The sequence below is a fragment of the Seriola aureovittata genome, chromosome 23 (assembly GCF_021018895.1).
Source record: "Seriola aureovittata isolate HTS-2021-v1 ecotype China chromosome 23, ASM2101889v1, whole genome shotgun sequence".
Classification (NCBI taxonomy): Eukaryota; Metazoa; Chordata; class Actinopteri; order Carangiformes; family Carangidae; genus Seriola; species Seriola aureovittata.
The window spans coordinates 4,526,149-4,544,928 of record NC_079386.1 but is presented as its reverse complement, the minus strand read 5'-3'; the positions used below and the strand labels follow the sequence as shown (position 1 = coordinate 4,544,928).

The 18,780-nt window shown below is 40.9% G+C and overlaps 1 protein-coding gene across 2 annotated transcripts in view; it reads left to right on the top strand.

Annotated features, from left to right (window-relative positions):
- The window catches only part of dock11 (dedicator of cytokinesis 11), a 67,795-nt gene that overhangs the window by 19,005 nt on the left and 30,010 nt on the right, over nt 1-18,780 (top strand). For both annotated transcript variants that reach the window (XM_056369198.1, XM_056369199.1), the window contains exons 12-28: nt 963-1,238; nt 5,415-5,537; nt 5,629-5,711; nt 6,778-6,900; nt 7,073-7,149; nt 8,683-8,867; nt 8,950-9,015; nt 11,814-11,906; nt 14,718-14,841; nt 15,076-15,188; nt 15,357-15,440; nt 15,565-15,654; nt 17,060-17,181; nt 17,274-17,343; nt 17,435-17,560; nt 17,831-17,902; nt 18,598-18,744. In XM_056369198.1, coding sequence (XP_056225173.1) covers nt 963-1,238; nt 5,415-5,537; nt 5,629-5,711; nt 6,778-6,900; nt 7,073-7,149; nt 8,683-8,867; nt 8,950-9,015; nt 11,814-11,906; nt 14,718-14,841; nt 15,076-15,188; nt 15,357-15,440; nt 15,565-15,654; nt 17,060-17,181; nt 17,274-17,343; nt 17,435-17,560; nt 17,831-17,902; nt 18,598-18,744 — 1,974 coding nt within the window. The remainder of the gene's footprint in view (nt 1-962; nt 1,239-5,414; nt 5,538-5,628; nt 5,712-6,777; nt 6,901-7,072; nt 7,150-8,682; nt 8,868-8,949; nt 9,016-11,813; nt 11,907-14,717; nt 14,842-15,075; nt 15,189-15,356; nt 15,441-15,564; nt 15,655-17,059; nt 17,182-17,273; nt 17,344-17,434; nt 17,561-17,830; nt 17,903-18,597; nt 18,745-18,780) is intronic.

Below are 18,780 nucleotides of genomic sequence, written 5' to 3'. Positions count from 1 at the left end.
TAAGCTAAATTTACTGTTTGACGAAAGTTTCTAAAAATATACAAATCTGAAATTTTTAGTTGTTGCATGACAGATTGAAACTCACAGTTGTAATGTAAACTAATGGCAGTTTTATAGGGGTTTTATACAGATTCGAAACTGACAATGACCTTTGAGGTGCCATATTAGAGTTTTTATGCATTTCTGTGCCTATTGTTTTGTTTTTCTTTCACATGCTATACACACAATGTGTATGCAATAAACCCCATTCTAAAGCAAGTTAATGCAACCAAACTTATAAATTGTTTTTGCACTGCTTCTAATTCCAGACTAACTCTTTAACTCAACCATTCATTTACCCTGTAAAATATCATACTAGTATTATATTACTAGTAATATTACTAGTACATACTAGTTAATGCACTTTAGCTAGACTATATCTATATATAGCTAGGATTGGGGTGACTGTACTTTTGCCATCAGGACCACTCGGCTTTGGAACGACTTCTTTTAAATCACTTCTTTAAACACATTTTTTATAGACAATTGTTTTTATTTATATTGAAGTATGTTGTATGCCTTACTCTTTCTGTTGTTATATTGTTGTTATTGCCTTTGCTTTGTTGTCAAAGCACTTTGTAATCTCTGTTTTTAAAGGTACTATAAATTATTTTTATTATATTATTATTGTTGTTGTGCTAACCATGCATTAACAATGTACAGTAAGTGCCAGACATTATAGGGTTAACATCATTTTCAATACCCTATAAAATATGCAATTAGCTTTTTAGCTTATCATTCAATGTATAGCCCCAAAATTTCTAAAAGAAGTCAATAATTGGGCAAATTCTTGATGGAGGGAGTTAGCTAAGTAAAGCTAGCATGAAATGTGATATATAGTAAACTAGTGCAGGGATGTTATGAAGCATGGCAGTTGTACTGAGGTGTGAGCAGCCTTTAACCACCTCTCTGTTTAACCCCAGGTGGAACCGTTCTTCATTAGCGTTGCTCTCTTCGACGTCTCCAAGAGCTGCAAGATCTCGGCTGACTTCCACGTCGACCTCAACCCGCCCTGCGTCAGGGAGATGCTGACCGACGCCTCGGGCCAGCTCTCCCCTTCATCGGACTCAGACGGTGGAGGAGGAGGAGGACTCAGGGAGGGAGGAGGAGTAGTAATGGTGAACGGGGACTCAGGGAAAGGGAACGGCCTGCCTGTTCTTCAGAGGGTGTCAGAGGCTCTGCTGCGCTTCCCTACACAGGTAAAAACTTGCTTGAGGAAGTGACTTTATCTGAATCACTCATGCACAGCTGCATTTTACAGGATGTGAAACCTGAATCACTGTATTGCTCATATATAAAACACTCTTGAAATCAGCATCTTCTGAAGAAAAAAGTAATATAGTGATAGTATTTCTGCTGATATAGATTTTAAAGTCTTTAACTATAGTGCAGGATCACACCAATAACAGGTTTTCATTAGTATAAATAACACTAGAGAGGTTTGCTTTATTGTATCTCTGGGATCGGTTTGTTTAGTTTTATAATGTTCAATTACAATCAAACGTCACATGGTATCTGGTGCTGGAGTTCATTAGACAAAGGATCTGGCTGCCCTGTTGGGATACAGGTTTGGCTCGAGCGGCTCTGTGTTCTGATGTTCAGGGCAATTAGACCGAATGAAGAGATAGCTGAAAATGAGCATTAGTTCAGACTGTGGCTCTTTCATTCTGTTTGGGTCTTCTTTCCAAACATAATGAGCTTTTGGGAATCAATCAATAACTTTGTGGCCATTAGTCCAGACTGTGTTCTTACTTATTTCTTCTGAAATTTGCTTTGAAAACAGTGAATTAAGTGACAACACTGAACAGTAATTCCTTTCCACATAAGTGCTCCAGCTTAAGGTGCTCTAAAAACTTAAAAAAAAAAAATAAAGAAAATAGTGAATACAGAGGAGAAACAATGAACCTAAAGCAGAAAGCAGAGTGTATGTGCATCCAAAAACACCAAACTGACAACTTCAATTCTGTTTAATTTAAGAAACTTTATTTGTCCTCAGGAGGCAATTTAAAGAGCAAATGGAGTAGACACTAAAAACACAAAAAATACACAAAGAACACACAATCAGTACAAGACAAACTGTACACACTAAGAAAAACTAAGACAGTGACACATCAGTGCAAAAAAACCAAAAAAACAATCAGCACGGTGCAAAACAAAACCTGTAATATTATAATGAGATTGACAATAACATGGAGAATGACTTTAGTAGTACAAATAAATAACTGACGCTATACACAATTTGCTAAGAAATTATCTGTATCTTGCAATAAAATATTAGATAAAATACATATTCAGATAATAGGTGCATATTTGATATACGAGGTATATGAACGTGGATTGGTAGCAGCAAAGTCCAAAAGCAGAAAGGTCAATGTGGATGTCACTGTATGAGTGTGTGTGCAACAGCGGTGATCAGTGCATGACAGGAAATGTTTCTATGTAGTTCAAAGGGTTATATTCACAGGAAGCACCTCGGTGTGTTGCGTCCTCTGAAGCAGAGACATTAAAAGTTTAAACAAGTAAATGCAGCCTGAGAGGAAACACAATAGGAAAATTTTGAATTGTCTCATCAGCAGCACCAGTGTTCAATTTTCCAAGTCTCGTCAGGTTGTGGTTGGACGCTGTCGTCAGTCCCGCTCTGCTCTGATAGCTCAGTGAGGTGGCAGATTGCTGAACTGTCACTTATTTCTGTGATACCCCTCTCAGTGTTCACACGCTGCCTGGGATAAGTGATCACTTGCTGGATTCCTAGCTCTCCGATGACACACTGATGACTGAGCTCTTTACCAGATGATAACAGTGTTCTTCATATTGATTTCTCTCTTTTAATCAAAGTGCTGTGCTTTGCATTTTCACATCATTTGTAGTACATCCAGATGGGGGAGTGTGTCTCCAGACAATGCTTGGTCCATACCCAGCCCTTAAAAAACTTTGAGAGGATCCACATGAGAACTCAGTTCAGCTCATTCATGCAGCATTTGCAAGTGATTTCAGATCTTTGTGGTCTGCCAGTTTCCCTGCTCAGTGATGTAATCTTTATGTCTTGTCACTGTATTTTAAGCCTAGAGTTTATTTAGGAAAGAATAATTCCCATGTGTCAGTGTTACTCTTGGCTTGTGCAAACTCCTGCAGGTGTCGTGAGATCAGCACACACACACACGTGGTGTGTCCCTCAACTCTGGCTGCTTAATGTGATGCAGTCACTGCGCAAGACCAACGCCTTCTGTAAATTAGCAGCATTTAGGCCATTTCTATAGCATAATAGACATGACTGGACTATGGGAAATGGACTGCACTTACATAGCACATTTTATAGCCTTATTGACCACTCAAATCTTTTACAATGACAGCCACATTCACCCATTCACAAACACATTCATACAGTGCTTTTCTACTATACACGGGCAATTTAGGGTTCAGTATCTTGCCGAGGACACTGCCCAGAGCCGGGAATCGAACCAGCAACCTTCTGATTAGTTGATGACCCACTCTACCTGGGTCTTGCTGAACCACCCCGCCCTGTCCCTCACCTCCATGGTGGCCTGGCCTTGCTACTCATCACTACATAAACATAACTTTATTAAATTACAATTATTACTCATATACTATATCACACTGTATATAATGATACCGAAATATCACTACACTATTATCACATTATCTTATACTATTTTATACTCCTATTATATTTATGATATAAGACATATCACTATTACATAGGCTGTATGTTATATATGATATAAAGTATTATAATGTATTTTTTGTAATAATATATATTGTTCTATTATTACATTCTGTTTAAAATTATATTTAGGTTACATCATATTCTTGTCATTTTTGCATACATCTCTAAAACTGTTTGTTTTTGTTGTCATATCCATCTCTGTCCATTATTTCCTGTGTATCGTTAATGTCACTCTTGTTTTTGTGACGTTATCGCATTAATCCAAAAAAAAAAAAGAAAAGAAGAGCAGGATTTCTAATACAAAACTCTGCAACCAGTAGCAGGCCAGACTGGTCCATACAGTTTATAAACTTCTGATATAATAAAGAACCATTCCAAGCTCCCATATGTATAATTTATGGACTTAATGTTACGTTCTGCCAGCCGACATCTGTGGAAGTCCTACACCGGCAGAACACACACATTATACACACACACACATACACACACACACACACACACACATACACATACACATACACATACACATACAAGCGCCTGCATGTAAACATAGCAGCCTCTACCTCTGTGATTAGTGTGCTGTTATAGCTCGGCTGACCACAGTTTAATTTAGGTGCACTGGGTGTGGTCCAAGGACGGGGCCTCCACTTGTTATATCTCTCTGCTACATCAGCAGCTCTCTGGAGGAGGCCACAGCCTCTGCACCAGTCCATTACATAATTCACAAATCTAATACATCTCTCTGAGTATGATGGAGTTTCAGAAAAAGGAGCAGTTACACTATTTTCTAGCTACTCTGGCAAGTAAACTGTTGAATTTAGGAGCTCTTTTTTTCCCACAGTCTGCAAAATATATGGTAATGAGTAGTCAGCAACAAATCATAATGTCAAACGACTGGAAGCAGAAGCAGCTGCATGTGGTTGTGTTAAACTTGTGAAGATGAGTGAATGAGAGCAGATGGGAGAGGACAGCCGGGGTTACGGCTTGGAGTGTAACCAGGGTGTGTGTGTGTGTGTGTGTTTATCTGACTGGCACCATGCTAGCCTCTTCTAAGATGTGTATTATTAATGTGCAGTCTGTGATGTCTACGTCTCTTTTTGATTTAAAGCTGCATTAGCCGCTAAGATGGTGCAACTGCTGCCTCAGTAATGCCCCTCTGTTTCATTACTTGGGCTTAAACTTTTATGATAGCCAATATTACTTGCTTCTGCTTCCCAGAAACCTCCATGGAAGTTTTTTTTTATTTATTTGTGCATGTGCTTATTAATATGGGCAGCGTGGCCCCGTCTGAATGTCATTTCTGTCCCCTTGAGACTGTTTGTGTGAACTGACACTACGAGCTTAAAGACAGCCCCATCTCACCAGACCAAAAATAGACCTGAGCCCTGTGTGGTTTTCCTGTATAACCTCAGCTAACAGCAGCAGTTTACCCTGCACTTGCCTAGTAGAGAAGCAGTGGATGAATTTAAGAGTGAAAAAGATATTTGAAGTGTTTATTTGAGTTCCCAGAAGTGGTTTCTCTTCACATCCTCGTATCGTCTCTCCTCTTTATACTCCCTGTGGAAAATCCCAGAAGCAGGGTTTACAGTCTGCCAAATCAAATTACAACCACAGATCTTGTTGAACACTAAATCATCACGTTCCGACACTAATTAGCCTCCCCTCTCCATCTCTCCCTCTTGTCTTCCAGGGTATCTTTTCAGTAACCAACCCTCATGCAGATATCTTCCTGGTGGCCCGTGTGGAGAAGGTGTTGCAGAACGGCATCACCCACTGCGCCGAGCCGTACATCAAGACGTCGGACATCAACAAGGTATTTGCTTTTCACCTCATATAATAAATACAATCACATGCCGAAATTCGATGCTGTGTTCTTATATGTGTCTTCTCCCATGTCTCCGCAGACCGCTCAGAAGGTGCTCAAAGCTGCCAAGCAGACATGCCAACGCCTGGGCCAGTACAGGATGCCGTTTGCCTGGGCTGCCAAGTAAGACAGGGATAAATATTACCCAGAAATGAATCTGTTTGGATTCATTTCTGGAATGGCTTCATAAGACTGCATTAAAAGGCATCAGCACGAAAGGATTTTAATAACTAAAAGTCTTTTTATTTAAAATATAGATGTATAAATGCCACAGGTTTTATACATGCGTCAACAAGTTTCCAGATGTGGAAAATAAGGTTAGAAAAGTAGTTTTTCATTTAATTACTATTATAGCCTCCCTTCATGCTCACTGAAACCCTTACACATGGTCCAGAATGCAGCAGCCCCGTCTGGTGTCCGATCAACCCGAAAGGTCACATGTCACTCCCCTACTCATCGACCTACACTGGCCTGAATCAAATTCAAGTCACTAATGCTTGTCTTCAGAGTGACTTCTGGGTCTGCACCGCTCTACTTGAACTCAATCATTCATTCCCTCTGCACCACTGTGTCCCCTCCAAGGAATGTCGTCTGGCAGTGTCATCCCTGCACACAAGACAAACTCAGTCCAGGCTGTTCTGGTCTGTGGTTTCCTGATGGTGGAACAAGCTACCAAACGCTATCAGAGCAGCGGTGTTCCTTTATCTTCATGATTCTCTTGAAGACTCTGAGCTTTTCACCTCTAACACCCCAGCGTGCCTAACGAGCACTTACTATGCACTCCTTTACTTGATCTCCTTCACTTATTAAATAGATGCCGTACTTAATACTGACACCAAAGTCTTCTACTGCACTGAAGCTTTAGTGATGTCCCTCACTGGTGAGTTGCTTTGGGTAAAAATGCCAAATGAGGAAATATACTGTAAATGTAATCAATTATTGAACAAAATCTGAGATGTAGGCAGTTCAGAGTTTCCCTTTGTCAACCAGTGTGGCACTGATGCAATACATTACAATAGAATAAATATTTAAGCAGCCTAACTTCCCCAAAATCAGCTACATTAAATTTGCTTTAGATTAAAAAACATATTGCCTTAATGTTTTTGTTTACCTCTGGATGAAAAGGCGGATACTTTGTTGTTTGCCCGAGGCAGACACTGCAGCCATGTGTGTGTGTGTGTGTTTCCAGGCAGGTGTTCAAAGACGCTCAGGGCAGCCTGGACATGGATGGGAAGTTCTCTCCTCTCTATCGCCAGGACAGTAGCAAAATCTCCACTGATGACATCCTCAAGCTGCTGGCCGACATCAGGAAGTGAGTCATCGCCGTTCTTCTGCTATTTTAGCCAGTGCCTAGTTACTGAAAACAGTCATGTGCTAGCACATTTTTTGCATATTACTGCACAGGAAATGGTGCTGTGCATTGTCGTGCAGTTTTCTGAATGTCCTCTAATGTACTCATCCTGGATTCTCTTTTTCCTCATCAGACCTGAGAAGAGCAAACTTCAGACAATCCCCGGGCAGCTGAATGTCACCATCGAGTGTGTACCACCTGACTTCTCAAGTATGTTGTCCTTTCTCTACACTCCCCTTATCCCAACATTTGTCCCTCTGTCACTAACAGTGGTCACGCTTTGAAGTTGAGTCACTGCCGGTAAAACACACAGACCACTGCACAGTGTAAATATAAGGGAGCCGACGCACATCTTTACTTTTCATTGCGAAAAAATACAATAATGAGATTAAATGATTAAGACTTGCAGGAAAGAGTTTTATGAGGCTGTTGTAGTTAAACTGGAAAGACTATGGGCACATTTTGCTGTGCATTAATTCATTATAATCTGCAGTATGTTATTACATTATATTATATTAGATCATATTAATATTATTATTGTATTATTGATTATTGTTATACTGTCGGTGTATATACGTGTACACATAAATTTGTGAATATGTATTTTGGTATTTCATTATTATAATGACATTTATCACAGGCTATTACCATATTATTATTGTTGTTGTTATTATTATTATTATTATTATTATTATTATTATATATGATAGACTCTCAATAGAACAGGCTACCATGTGCACACACACACACACACACACACACATACACACATTACCCACAATATACCCAACATAATTACATCTACACCCCTAAATCTAATTTCATCTCAACTGTCTGTCTGTTTATCATGTTTTTTCACCATTAAAAAAAAACAAAAAATCTGCAGTACCGACTAGCGATGTCACAAGAACCGATACTTCTGTACCAAGTCGTAGGTACTAGAGATGTGATTCTTCCAGGACTGACGAGAGCAGTATAATGACACAACAAGTGTCCTGTACTGACATTAAACTCAGAGAGAAGAAGAAGACAGGCTCAGTAAACAATAACAACGTGGAATGACATCAGCAGTTGCAGGTGCAGCAAAATAATATATCAAGAATCGTATTAGAGATTAAATTTTAATGGTATTGGTACCAACTACCAAAATTCTGTTATTCTGACATCCTTAGTACTGACTTATGTGAGCCTTATGTTGACTTATGAGACTGTTGTTGTTGTTGCCTGCATTTACAGTTTCATCTGATCTTATCTAGAGTGACATGTCAAAACCAAACAAAGAGGAACAAGCTTGAATTTCTTCATTATGAAGAGACAGCTGCAAAGACCAAACCAGTGATTACTTCCATTCTAAGAAAAAAGTATTCCTGTTTCTAGAGTGCAAACAATACAGTATGAAAGTTTTTAGGGTCCCAATAGAAAGGCATTTTATGTGATGGAGTGTACCCAAATGGAGGATGTGGTTGTGTTTTAGAAGGTATAATAGAGGAAAAATCCCAGCATCCTGCATCAATCGCAGCAGATGAAGAAAGTACTTAGATGCCATGCAAGGAAGCATTTAAGATAATTGCAAATAAGATGTAACTGTAGCTTACAAAGGTTTGTACATTTAATTTGCAAGGTCTCAGCTGTTTTTGTAATCAATATCAATATTATAGAGGTAATGACCCCGAGCAAGAAGCAGGAAGTCGGCTGAGGAGGTTTGGTTCCCTAACCCGTGCCATCTGCATCTCACCCCCCCAGATACGGTGACTTCCTCTTACATTCCCGTCAAGCCCTTCGAGGATGGCTGTGAGCGGGTGTCTGTGGAGGTCGAGGAGTTCCTCCCTGAGGAGGCCAAGTACAACTACCCCTTCACCACCTACAAGAACCAGCTCTACATCTACCCGCTGCAGCTCAAATACGACAACCAGAAGACTTTCACCAAGGTGCGTGACTCACTGATCTCACTGATTCCTCCTCTGCTGTGTGCATTGATTTGACTGACGTGATGTTTCCTCCTCACACCAGGCGAGAAACATTGCAGTCTGCATCCAGTTCAGAGACTCAGATGAGGAAGGTGCAGTCCCTTTAAAGGTGAGTTCATTGCAGTAAGCCTCTGTATGTTAGCGGTACACACAGTTTGATTTGTGATTTCAGGAATGTATTCACAGGTCAGTTACTTGAAGGTTTATCTAATTCCTGAACTAGTACCAATCAGCCACCAAGGCTAATTTGAGATTTTGAGGATAAAGTATAATAATGCATATTCTCCTGCATGGGTTTCCTCTCTAACTCTCTTACTCTAGCTTCCTCCTACAAATCCTCCGCAATTGGCAACTCTAAATTGCCTGTAGGTGTAATGAATGGTTGTGACAGACTGGTGGTAGTCTGTTCATCAGTCTGTCTGCTTTCCCCTGCCCTAAAGTTATAGGTTTTTACCAATAAACACTTTATTATCAAAGATTGTAGGAAGTTAAAATGAAATTGAGTCATTTACTTTGCGTGCTTAGAAGCCGCAGCTGGAGCACAGCAGGGACAGATTTTAGACAGTTTACTCTATTGTAGATACAGAAAATAAAGAAAATGAAACAAGCACCACAAATACTTGCGTACTTAAATTAATGAATTGTATCACATAATTCAATAATGTAATGTTTGCTGCTTTAGTATCTGTAATGAAAAGATGCAAAGCCTTGAACGAGGAGTCAGGAACAACATCATCCAGAGAGATGAGTGTGTGATGTTTCTGTCACAGAAGATGCTCAGGACAATATATAGTACATGCACGCATAACATAACATAGCATAACATAACATAATATACAAACAAAAGACAGGCAGGTAATATAGACTAGATTAAGTTCATACTGATCACAGAAATAAAGTGGAGGATAGAGGAGGACAGATGGTTGGGATGATGAGACTATCGTGCATTTTATTCTCTTAACAGATTAACAAGAGCCTGGTGCAATTGTCTCAGAAACAATAACTCTGTTGTGAAAAGTTGTGGAATGTCCCAAGTGAGATCTGATCAAAAGCAGAAGCCTCAAACATGATAAATTTTCCCTTTTTATTGCTTTTCACAAAGTGGAAGTCAGTGTGCAGCCGAGGGGCCTGAAAAGGAGAAAGGAAAAGCTCCACAGAAGCTGGTTATTATAGCTGGCAAGAGGAGATAATGAATGGTCACTCTCCTTTTTTTTTTTCTTTCTTTCTTCCTCTCTGTTCCTCTGTAGCCACACATTTCAAATATTTGTGGGTGGAAACAGTCATCAAAGCGCTGCGGATTTGTTTTTCTTTTCACTTTTCCAGAAGGATGGAGGCAAACAGAAATTCTTTTGACTGCAATCGCCAAAACATTTACACTTGATGCTCGCGATTAAGGGAGCTCCAGACGGACAAATCGCCGTGAAGTGTTATATCTCATAGCGTGCACGCAGACACATACACAGGATGCTCTCCAACAATGCTTGAAGTATGATGAGGCAGAAAGTTGTTTACAAAAATTGAGCAGGAGCTGGCAGCACACCTCTGAGGAGATTTAATCAGAGTCAGCGGAAGCTCGGGGAGGATCTGGGTTTTTACTCAGATCTGACTGAGAGCCAGTTCTGTTGAAGCATGGGCAAGTAGGACGTGAAGGGTGAAGATTTTTCAGAGACTGTGAATTGGAAATACAAAGATTTGTGCTGCCTCAGATACTGTTATCTTTACCATAAATGATCAAATTTACATTCATGAGCTCAGGCTTGATTTTGTTTGTGGGATTAACCTGAACTGCCACTTTTAATAGCTAAAGTGATGACTAGCTCTACCAGAAAATGTTAGATTTTTAGCCCTGTTTGGCATCGTACATGTATGAACAGGACAGCTTTGACAGATAAGATCCCAGGCATCTCCTCAAGCCACGCCTCAACCCTCATCCTGAGTCAGGTAATCAAGACTCCCATCAGCCCTCCACTCGGGGCTGCAGCGAGAGGCCCCCCCCCCCCGAAGTATTGTTTTTCCCATCGTGGTAGCTGCACCACCCGCAGTCCTGCTCTGCCTTATGATCTGCAACAACAGATCTTCTGTGTAATCCTCCCTCACCACCTCCTCCATCTTCTTGAGCCTCTCCCATCCTCCAGGTTTGTCCGAGTCCTCCTGCAGAGGCTCCAGCCGTTTTCCTGATCCTGGCTCCTATCAGTCTCGATTTCAATCACTTGGCTCTAGAACTCTTTCCTTCCTCTGGCTCATTATTGTTCATTAGAGATGACTACAGTTGTTAGCATCCTAATTAGAGTATCAAACCAGCCATCAGAACAGGTCTGAATTTTCTTTTTCCCCCTTTGTCACGCCTCATTAGAAATATCCTGACCTGGTCAAGCTTGTCTTTGTTACACAGGTTTTTCCCATAGAACTATAGAGTTTTTTTGCTGCTCTGATACAAAACATATTGGCTCTTCTGTGTTTTTGAGGGTGTGTTCATAAACGATCCCACATTCACGACTGCTAATGGCTCTAGTTGCCATTTGGAAAGAATAATTGAATATTTGTGTCACCACAAGTGGAGCCAAAGTGCTGAAATTGTTCTGTGTTTGTTGATTTTCTGTCATCAACATCCAGCAGAGGAGGGAGGACGCTGCTGCTGCTTAGTGAACATAAACTAAACTGTTGTGCAAGGCTTAAAAATCCATGTCATTTTTCAGGATGAGGCCCCTCTTGTCTCATCAGGTCCCCTTTCTAGTTTCTCTGGCTGGTGCCTCAAAGATGCATGTGGTGAAGGGCTCGCACACCCAACATCGTCTTTTCTCCAAATATTGTCAGTAACCACAGATTGCTGAGCACTTACTCACTGCTGTGCCCCCGACATCAAAGTGCCAGAGTTGGATGACTGATGCGCTTGCTTTTCTTTTTCAGTGCATCTACGGCAAGCCGGGAGACTCACTCTTCACGGGGAACACCTTTGCAGCCGTCCTGCACCACAATCAGAGCCCAGAGTTCTACGACGAGGTGAGGTGACTTCCTTGAGATGGTGACACCATTTAAATGCATCAGTATAAATGTATTACAGGCCTGCGACTTATTTAAAGCGGCTATTTGTAAGTTTTCTCTGGCATCAAACATGGGTTCTTGTCGGGAGCGAGCGGTGGTGATTGTTGCTTGACAAGAACTTCAGCCACTGTGGCGTTTACAAGAGAAGAAGTTATAATACGCACTCTGAGCAGCGCTACATCCTCAGGGTAGATTGGAGGCTACAGTGAGTTGCTATCGGAAAGTGACGAGATGGGCCAGAGGTAGCTTATTAGGGTGATTCAGTTGAAGAATAGATGTGATAGAGACAAGAGTTAACATTGGTGTTGCTTTCCACTGCTGGAGACACCTCTTGGTGTGTAAGGGAATGAAGTTTAATGCTGAACACACAACGTTTCTTCTAGACTAGTGAGTAAACACCTGCTAATGTTAACGCTAGCTTTGTAGTGATAGCAAAACTTACAAATAGCTCCTTTAAAGTGTTGATCCATCCATCCGAGATACATTTGTGTTTTTTTAAGTATATTTTTTTGGGCTTTTGTGCCTTTATTGGACAGGATAGTAAAGAGAGACAGGAAATGGGGAGGCAGAGAGAGGGGGAATGACATGCAGCAAAGGCCGTCCGATGGGGGGCTCAAACCGGGGCCAACTGCAGCGAGGACTGTAGCCTCTACACATGGGGCGCCTGCTTAGACCACTACGCCACACGACGCCCCACATTTGTGGTTTTAAGGATCAAAAACCATCTCAGTGTAGTTTTACATCTCCTCTCTCAGACTTCTCTCTGGAGCCAATCAGAAGCCAATCAGAAGAGCCAATCAGAAGAGAGGAGCCTCCTCTCTTCTGATTGGCTCACTGTTTTCTGGTGGGTCCGGGTGGGTGGGGCTTGGGGCATGTCTGAGAGCAGTGACTGCTTTGTTGTGACATCACAAAGTTACAGAAGTCCTAATGGTTTCTTTTAAGGCTCAGTTTCTGAATACAGGCTGTGTGTATTTTTCTGTGGACTGAGCTCTTTGATACTTTCACAGTATTAGTATAGAACCTAGAGCTGCTTTATAATCAAACAACAAATGGAAATTTACCTTAATACAATATAAAACCTTTAATCTCTAGAATAAAACCTAACAGCATTCATCAGGTTATTGTCACAAAATTTCAAGCCAAAAAAATAGAAATGCGTGTGGAGCAGCAGTGAAGAAACTCTTAATACTCTTTTTCTCAAAACACCCTGGATCCTTATACTTTTGTACAGTGTGTGTTCAGTTCTCAAATTCCTCGGAACAGCACTGAGATAATCCCATAAATCTGTCTCAGGGGCAGAGCTGTGATCTCACACTAGACTGGTCAAACAGTCACTGACCCCGAGCACACACACACACGGACATGCACACACACACGAAGCCAGGAGCTCAACAAAAGAGGTCAGGATACTGTTAGAGAAGGAGAACGGAGGGGGTCCATATGGCCCTGATGTTAAACAGATTAGGATCTTAAGAGTCCCCACATACACCCGCATGCGGGCTCGCACACACAGTGGCACGCTCACTGGGATTTACCTCCACATGCTTCAGCTTCCAGTCATATCATGGACAACTTCTGCTCTAACCAGATGACAAAGATTTGACAACAATAATGTATTTTTTAGCATATTTTATCCTGATATTTTTTTCTAATCTTTTTATCTTGTTAAGTCTTTCAGTACACTGAAATGTGCTATATGATTTATTATTAGTAGTATTGTTATTAGTATTGTGGTGCCAAGGATTCTGACATTTCAGAAAGTCAGGACACAGGAAGTTTTATCTGACTCACGCCTGAGAGAAGTTTTAACATGCTGACTGAATGAATGACTCTTAAGAAATTTGCTCTGAGCTCCATCTATATATGTGGCGAGTCAATTTAGCTGTTCTGCTCAGTCATGTGTCATTTCCTGTGAGAAAATCGTCATGTCCCAAGACACAGGGAAAATATATTTCCTTGCTAATGCTGCCCCCTGGTGGATAAGATAGTTTTAATATGTTTCACTATAAGACATCAACTGTCCTATGGGTGTAAACATTAAAAACAAGTAACAGTTTTCCGTACAGATGAATCACTGTACAGAGATATACTGTATGTGTGTCCCTAAAGGCAGCTTTACTGAAAAAGAATTAAAAACAAAACACAACTGGCTGCAATTTTCATGTTGTAAGATGATTTTTTTTCTCTGTACATAGAGACGAATGAGAGGCGACGTTGCAGAGCTGATAACAAATACTTACCGACTGTGAACAAAAGACAACTGTGAAAAAACAAGACGCCTCACTTTCAATTCATTTTAATCCACTTCGGTTGAGGAAAAAAAAAATGTTCTAGCATATGAAATTTATAAGAAAAGGGAAGCACCGCTCCTGAAAGAGTGTGAAATATGATGATATGACCCCTATAAAGCTCAAGGCAGCATGAGTGTTATTATGAGTTTTATTCCAGAGTCGAGTGAAGTCTGAAGTGTGGTGAAATCACAATAGTTCAACGATCTGTTACCTTTCGAAGGGTGTTTGGTGAAAAAGCTGCTCAATGAAATAAAATCAACTTGTCTCTGAGATACAACCTGAAAATGACCAATAAAGCATGAAATAAACACGGTTTTAATGCGCTGAGGGCAGCTTCTGATATTGCTTGCCTAGTAGTACTGCATCATTACTATATTAAGTCCCTTATTGGTACATACATTCCTATTCTGGTTTCAGTATGAGGAATAAACTAATGGTATTTTAAGCTTAAAACGGTGACGTTCTCGTCTGTGTACAGGTAAAGATTGAGCTGCCGGTCCACGTGCATGAGAAACACCACATCCTCTTCACCTTTTACCACATCAGCTGTGAGTCTAGCAGCAAGGCCAGCAGCAAGAAGAGGGAGGGAGTGGAGTCACTGGGTAAGCCTGTTGGGAAACTGTTTCCTACTGCATGTATATGAGTGTCCTTGAAGGCAGCATTTAAAAAAAAAAAAAAAGGAAAAAAAAAAGGGCAACAAACGCTGGCTGCAGTTTTTATATTTTAAGATAAAGATTAAGCAGGGTGTTCAATATGCTGCAAAGCTTTATTGATTTATAGGATGTCAGTGTTTCATTTATCTACCGTCAGTCTGCTAAAAGTTTCTCCATTCCTAGTGGGCTATTCCTGGATGCCCTTGCTAAAAGATGGGAGGATGCAGTCATTAGAACTTCAGCTCTCTGTAGCCGCCACCCTGCCAGCTGGATACCTGTGTCAGGACACCAGGAAGGTAGAACCACATCCTGTTACACCAGTAACACTCAGAGCGATGGAAACATTGCAGTTACTTCTGTCATGTCCAGAATTAGCTGAGAAGGATTACAGTGTTCCTGATCCTTTCCTAAAACGAGCACCACAGCATGTTCTGTAATATGTGTATCATGTCTCCTTTGAACAGTCCCAGCCAGACATCAAGTGGGTGGAAAATGCCAAGACCCTCTTCAAAGTGAGGACCCATGTAGCATCAACAATATATGCTCAGGTACAACTTGATTCTTCTGTTTGTCCTTTACATCCTCACATATATGTAAAGTCTGCATAAAGGCAGCTGGTGCAGATGGAGGGAGTGTGGATGATACCGATACTGGACTGTTTCATATCCTCAGGACCTGCATCTACACAAGTTCTTCCAGCACTGCCAGCTGATGAGGACGACATCAGAGGGCAACTCAGCCGAACTCGTCAAATACCTGAAGGTGAGATGGCGCACACGCAGTCATTTGAGACCAGGGATCATTTACAGACACAGGCTCCCTGACTGCAGCACCAGATTCTTTTTTTATTGTGATACAAACAAGGTGATGGCTCACAAGTCTTTTCCATCCAAGCTCTCTGCAAGACACAATTGTGACCAGTAAATTAAATCAAAAACACAGGTATAAAGATTTGAAAATAAAAACCAAATTAGTGGAACTGAAATGTTGTGGTGCACCTTCATGATACTCAAATTATAAAAAGTGGTGTGAAAAAAAAAAGTAAAGAAAAGGACAGAGATATTCACATTAAACAAATGATGGTCGTACAGGTGAGATGTTGTCTATCCATCTTTCCCATGTTGTCCTGTTGCAGTCTAATATAAAAAGTAATTCTTTCCATCCCAAATATTTCATAAATAACCCACTGTAGGTATTACTGGTTTTGACTGTTTTGTAGTAATGGCTTTCCCTTACCTGCTCTGGATTACTTTTTGCAAAGCTGTATGAACCTACTGCCAGAAAGTAATTGGTAAAAGACAAGATCACAATATTTGACAATGATTTCCTTTGGAAAGAACCCCCACTGTCTCCAGCAGTGGTCGAGCTCATGGTTTCCTACTATATCTCATCAGACTAACAGACCCGTCACCAACTGCACAGCATGAAGTGTTTGCAGCCATTCAAGGGTTTTACAGAAAGTTGTATCAACTCAATGATAAAATCAAATTATTAAGTGATGTTTTTGAGAACTTCCAGTACAGTTCACCTCCTACAGTACCTGCAAAAATCATCACTGCTCAAAACTTCAGTCTCTTACATACCCGTCACATGTGGTGTCCACCCCAGTGCTCAGATTTAGCTTTTGACCTGTTTTGCATCGAGGTACATCTTGATGTCACTGATTTTCCCAACTAAATAGAAATAGAAATCTGGTATAAGTACATAAAATTATAACCTTCTGTATGCAAGTGTGCAGCCTTTTACTAGTAATGAGTCTTGCCTTCAGGATAAACTTCTTGAGAAGACTAAACAAACAGGATCAGTATCATATGTTAATATTTTGACGTAGTTGTTCCTGAAGTCAAGACTAAAGTCAAAGAAAATAAAAACATAGTAATACACAGTGCCTTTTACAGACTGACAACAACATACATAGCTATGAAAAAAGGAGCATACAACAAATGTCAAGTCAACAAGACACAGTTTATCACAGTCAGGATCAGTGCCAGGATAGATACAGGTTAGTTTGCTTTTAGATCAGAGGACTAACTTTGTCATTGTAAGACACCATGAACAGATGATGCGCCCTTTTCCTACTTTGATCCTTTTCTTCATTCAAATTTTCGTTTTTACTTCTGACTCATCTAATTCTTCCTCTTCCTCCACCTGTTCCTGGTTCCTGCAGTGCCTGCATGCCATGGAGACTCATGTCATCATCAACTTCCTACCAACAGTGCTCATGCAGCTGTTTGAAGTGCTCACAGCAGCCAATAAAGAATCCCATGAGATCGCTGTCAACTCTCTGCGGTCAGTTGTTCACTCTGAACTTTATGTTCTATTAACTATTGATCAAAAATGCTTACAGTATGATAATTAATATCCCTGCTCTGTATCTTCAGTGTGATCATACACATAGTCTCCAGATGTCACGAGGAAGGGCTGGAGCACTACCTGCGCTCTTTTGTCAAGGTGACCCACCAACACAAACGCTGCTATAGGGGTTAAAGCCATCAGCATAATTCAGAGCTACAAAAAAATAATTTTACTTTTCTATCCTCAGTATGTGTTTCTGACCAACAACACTGCATCAGGAAACTCTGCGACCACTCATGAGGTGCTGGCCACCGCAGTCACATCCATCCTCAAGCAAACTGCTGACTTCAACACCAGCAATAAACTGCTCAAGGTGCCTTCATTTCCCTCGCTCAGTTAGTGGCAGCACCGACACTGAACAGCAGATGGAGCACTCGCTTGTAAAATGGCTCCCCGTGTATTTCAAAGCAAAAGTGGATTTTTCTCGCCTCAAACATGCTGCTGCTTGCACTGTGTTGTCTCTATTACACGGAGTCATTTTTTCTGCTATCACTTCATTGATGTTCTCTTCCAGGAAAACTGTACATTAGGCAACAACCATTGCAGTCTAACTCCAGTCCTCTTTTTCATTCCCTTTCTATAGTACTCCTGGTTCTTCATTGAAACCATGGCCAAATCCATGGCGCAGTACCTGCAGGAGGGCAACCGCATCAAGGTTGGCACTGAGTGGCCTCATCTTCTTATGCACAATTAAAGATCTGCAGTTTATCACACGTCACATCCGTGTGTCTGGCAGGATGAGTCGTTGCTTGTGATGTTGCCTTAAGGTCACATGTCTAGACGTCTCAATTCATACCACATGTGTATAAAAGATGTCAACATATACAAACAAAACCTCACACACACTCTGAAGAAAGACCAGCAGACGGATTGTGAGCCATGTGTATCTTTCACATTCTTATGCCCTGGGTCTGTATTTTACAGGGGTCTGAGTCAACAGTGCCAGACCCTCAGCAGTGAGCAGAGATGACTGTAGCTCTATTCTGCTTTTAAGTTAAACTATGACCTATTTAGAGAAAATGCATATGTAATATAAGTTTGTCTACATATCTGTGGTTATCTGTGTTCACAGTGTTTCCAGCTCTTTGACATTTTAAATCCCATGTTGTAAAAAAGCAAGATTTCCATGTATTTTATTTATTTTAAAGCAGAGAGAGAGGCTCAGAGCCTCCTCTCTTCTGATTGGCTCACTGACCTGTTGTTACTAGAGCACCAGAGAGAAGCCTGAGATATCTACTTATGGATATCAACACTTCAAATAAAATGCAGGAAAAGTGTAAAATATATGACCTTTTAACTTTTTTTAATGCCTTCAGTTTAAGTGATCTATCCTTACATATGTCTCTTTAGATGCCGCGGGCTCAGCGCTTCCCTGAAAGCTTCCACCAGGCGCTCCAGTCTCTGGTGTTGTCAGTCATGCCGCATATCACCATCCGCCACATGGAGATCCCAGAGGAAGCTCGCTGCATCAACCTGAGCCTGGCCAATTTCATCAAGGTCTGAACCCCACATACAAAAAAAAAACATGAAACC